Genomic DNA, 4,011 nt, shown 5'->3' with positions numbered 1-4,011 from the left:
TCTGAGAGTGACTCTCGAGGCAGGGCTTCCAGATTGCTCATCGTCTTCCAGGGACATTCTTCAACTTTTGAACTGCTAGTGCCACTCAAAACACTGCCTCATTCCCGTAAGCTTGCTGAAACATGGTCAGTGTCTCTAGCAGACTTACTAAGCTTAACGCAAAATTTCACATTGGCTCATTGTTCCTGGCCATTTCAAAATTGCCGACTACAACACACACATGATCATGAAAACATAAATTTCACAACTTCTGAAGTAAACACAACAATGTCACCGCTAGCTCTCACTGCACATACAACCACGTGCTGCCATCTACTTGCATGCTACAGAGTCTGGAAACTTTTTGATACCACATTGTATGTGTGGTATATAAATTAATCTCAGAACTTGAGGCAATCCAATGAAGCTACACGAAGAAGATAGCCTCTATGCAGCATATAAGCTATTGGAAAGACTCAAGAGATTAAGACTCTATTTCTTAGAGCGTAGGCGAGAAAGGTATGCCATAATATACATCACAAGACTTTGGTTGACCTGGGACTAGAGGAGAAGATACATATCCAACATGTCACACAGTGAAAATGAACACAAGACCCACATAGTTTCAAAACAAGCTTCTTGTTCTGTACATATAATATATCTTCACCATTATATAATACATCTTCAAAAGAGGTAGAGTACAGTTCAGTTGTTCAGGTAAATGTTTATTCCTACAGCTTAACTCTAAAAATACACTAGAATTTATCCAGTCGTATTTTAAATATTCCCTTTATCTTATACTGTTGTTTCTCTGGTATTTCAGGCATTGGCACCAAAGAATTCTATACATCGTCAATGTCTATCATCTTTTGAAGACTGAACGAAAATGTCAGACAGGAAAGCCATAACTCTCCTTATGTAAGTCTATGGCAACTTACAGGCAAATATATTTTGTAAACTGAGATTGATAGCAATAATTCTTTTGTTGACTGTCTGGAATATGAACAAGATGACTTTGCATTTGAGTTAAAAAAGGACTTAACAACTTGTTCAAGATATTGACAAAAATCATAGTAATAGAAATATTTAATAGCAATAAAATATAGAAATGTAAAGAAGATAAATATCTCTATATTGTCATGAGAAAAGATAAACAATGGAAGTTGAATGTTGTGTGAATAAGTTTAAATATAAAACACAAAAGAATTGATTTGCCTAGTGACATGAGTAAAGAGCAAGGGAAAACATCACACCACTGTGATGCTTGTGGGAAATCATTTTCTAACAGTCGTACATTAATAACACACAGATACACTCATACAGGAGAGAAACCATATCAGTGTGATATCTGTGGTAAATCATTCACTGGAAGTGGTAACTTAAAAACACACAAACGCATTCATACAGGAGAGAAGCCATATCACTGTGATATATGTGGTAAATCATTCTCTGTGAGTAGCAGCTTAATTAAACACCGACGTATTCATACAGGAGAGAAACCATATCACTGTGATATCTGTGGCAAATCATTCTCTCAAAGTGGGGATTTAACTGTTCACAAACGTATTCATACAGGTGAGAATCCATATCACTGTGATATTTGTGGCAAATCATTCTCTCAAAATCATCACTTAACTGACCACAAACGTATTCATTCTGGAGAGAAACCATATCACTGTGATATATGTGACAAATCATTCTCTAAAAGTTGTAACTTAATGACACACAAACGTATTCACACAGGTGAGAAACCATATCATTGTGATGTGTGTGGCAAATCATTTTCTGTAAAGAGTTACTTAACTAGACATAAGTATATTCATACAGGAGAGAAACCATATTATTGTGATGTTTGTAGTAAATCATTCTCTGGAGGTAACGACTTAACTAAACACAAACGCATTCATACAGGAGAGAAACCATATCATTGTGATATCTGTGGCAAATCATTCTTTCAAAGTAGTAATTTAACTATACACAAGCGAAGTCATACAGGAGAGAAGCCATATCACTGTAATATATGCTATAAATCATTCTCTGAAAGTTGTAAGTTAGTGATACACAAAAGTATTCATACAGGAGAAAAACCATTTCAGTGTGATATCTGTGGCAAATCATTCTCTGTAAAGTGTTACTTAAATAAACACAAACACATTCACACAGGAGAGAAATCATATTGTGATATTTGTGGTAAATCATTCTCTACAAGTAACAGCTTAACTAAACACATACGTGTTCATACAGGAGAGAAACAATATCAGTGTGATATCTGTGGTAAATCATTCTCTCAAAATTGTCACTTGACTGAACACAAACGAAGTCATACAGGAGAGAAACCATATCATTGTAATATCTGTGGTAAATCATTCTCTCAAAGTCATCACCTAACTGAACACAAACGAACTCATACAGGAGAGAAGCCATATCACTGTGATGTTTGTGGTAAATCATTCTCAGAAAGTTGTAACTTAACAACACACATACGTATTCACACAGGTGAGAAACCATATCATTGTGATATCTGTGGCAAATCATTCTCTTTTAGAGGTAATTTAACTAAACACAAACAAATTCACATGGGAGAGCAATCATATCAGTGATATCTGTAGAAAATTATTCTCTCAAAGTAGAGATGTTACCATTCACAAATGTATTCATGCAAGAGATCCTGTGGTAAATCATTCTCTCAGAATCCTTCTCAGACTCAACACAGTCTTACGTTAAACACAAACATTCACACAACGTAGTAGCCATATCTCTATTATATCTGTGGTAAATTATTCTCTCAAAATGGTCACTTCACTTCACTCATATTTATTCATACAGGAGAGAAGCCATATAAATTTGTTATCTCTAGTAAATCTTTGTCTAGATCAAGTAATTTAGCTACATATGAGAAACGATGTATGATATTTATGGCTGATCTTTCCTCAAAGGATTCACTTAACAAAACGTCGGTATTCATATACCACAGTAACTGTCTGTGAAAATTCAAGTCATTAGTGATAGTTTCAATAAATGATGAATTTATTTCGTATTGCATTTAATATACCTTTATTTCCCATTATTATCCAAGTTCATTCTACTGCTCACTGAATTATTTTCTTAACTCTTGGTTTTTTTATTGTATATATATTTTTTATTGTATATATAACTTGACAGCAACCCTGTCTTGTATATGTCAGTTGCTACAGAAGCTAGGGATAGACAAATGACTGGTGAGAACCATCCAAGCCATGTACTGTGGTGTTGTCTGTAAGATTTGCCCAAATTCATCTTACTACCCATTCTTAGTTATTTTTCTTAATTATTTTATTTTGTAATGAGTATATGTTGGTGTGGAAAAAGTCTTGTATCCCATATCTGGTGTTTGTTGTCAAAGCTAGGGGTCGATGAATAATAGGTGAGAGACCTCAAAACCATGTATGGTGGTGCTGACAGTCAGGTGAAAGTCACTGATGTATGAAGCAATGGATTCAATGTGCAGAAAGAATTCATTTCTCAGCCTCCCTTTATTTATCAAAATCCTGCAGTCTGTAATAGAGGTGGTAAGATCTATGGCACGTGGAAGCTCCTTTATGCTAATCTACAGAAGAAATTTCAGGTGTAGAATCAAGGGATCTGAGAGTTTAACTTAGCAAAAGGCAAAGTGGTAATAAACAGGAAAACAAGCTGAATAGTAATCGCTTCCTCGATATGTCAAAATGGTGTATGTAAATTCGTTCTGGTGTGGAGGCGCAATGGCCTAGTGGTTAGGGCTGCGGACTCGCGGTCATAGGATCGCGGTTTCGATTCCCAGACCGGGCGTTGTGAGTGTTTATTGAGCGAAAACACCTAAAGCTCCACGAGGCTCCGGCAGGGGATGGTGGCGAACTCTGCTGTACTCTTTCACCACAACTTTCTCTCATTCTTACTTCCTGTTTCTGTTGCGCCTGTAATTCAAAGGGTTAGCCTTGTCACACTGTGTCATGCTGAATATCCCTGAGAACTACGTTAAGGGTACATGCTCAGCTACTTGCACGTTAATTTCAT

The 4,011-nt window shown here is 36.1% G+C and overlaps 1 protein-coding gene across 1 annotated transcript; it reads left to right on the top strand.

The window, feature by feature from the left end:
* The first annotated feature begins 47 nt into the window (after positions 1 to 47).
* LOC106870870 (zinc finger protein 271) lies at positions 48 to 3,121 on the top strand. The gene has a single exon (XM_052977525.1). The coding sequence runs from the start codon at positions 1,203 to 1,205 to the stop codon at positions 2,577 to 2,579; it is 1,377 nt and encodes a 458-aa protein (XP_052833485.1). The 5' UTR covers positions 48 to 1,202; the 3' UTR covers positions 2,580 to 3,121.
* The last annotated feature ends 890 nt before the right edge of the window (positions 3,122 to 4,011 follow it).

The sequence above is a fragment of the Octopus bimaculoides genome, chromosome 28 (assembly GCF_001194135.2).
Source record: "Octopus bimaculoides isolate UCB-OBI-ISO-001 chromosome 28, ASM119413v2, whole genome shotgun sequence".
NCBI classification, from domain to species: Eukaryota; Metazoa; Mollusca; class Cephalopoda; order Octopoda; family Octopodidae; genus Octopus; species Octopus bimaculoides.
This window is presented reverse-complemented; position numbering and strand designations above follow the sequence as displayed.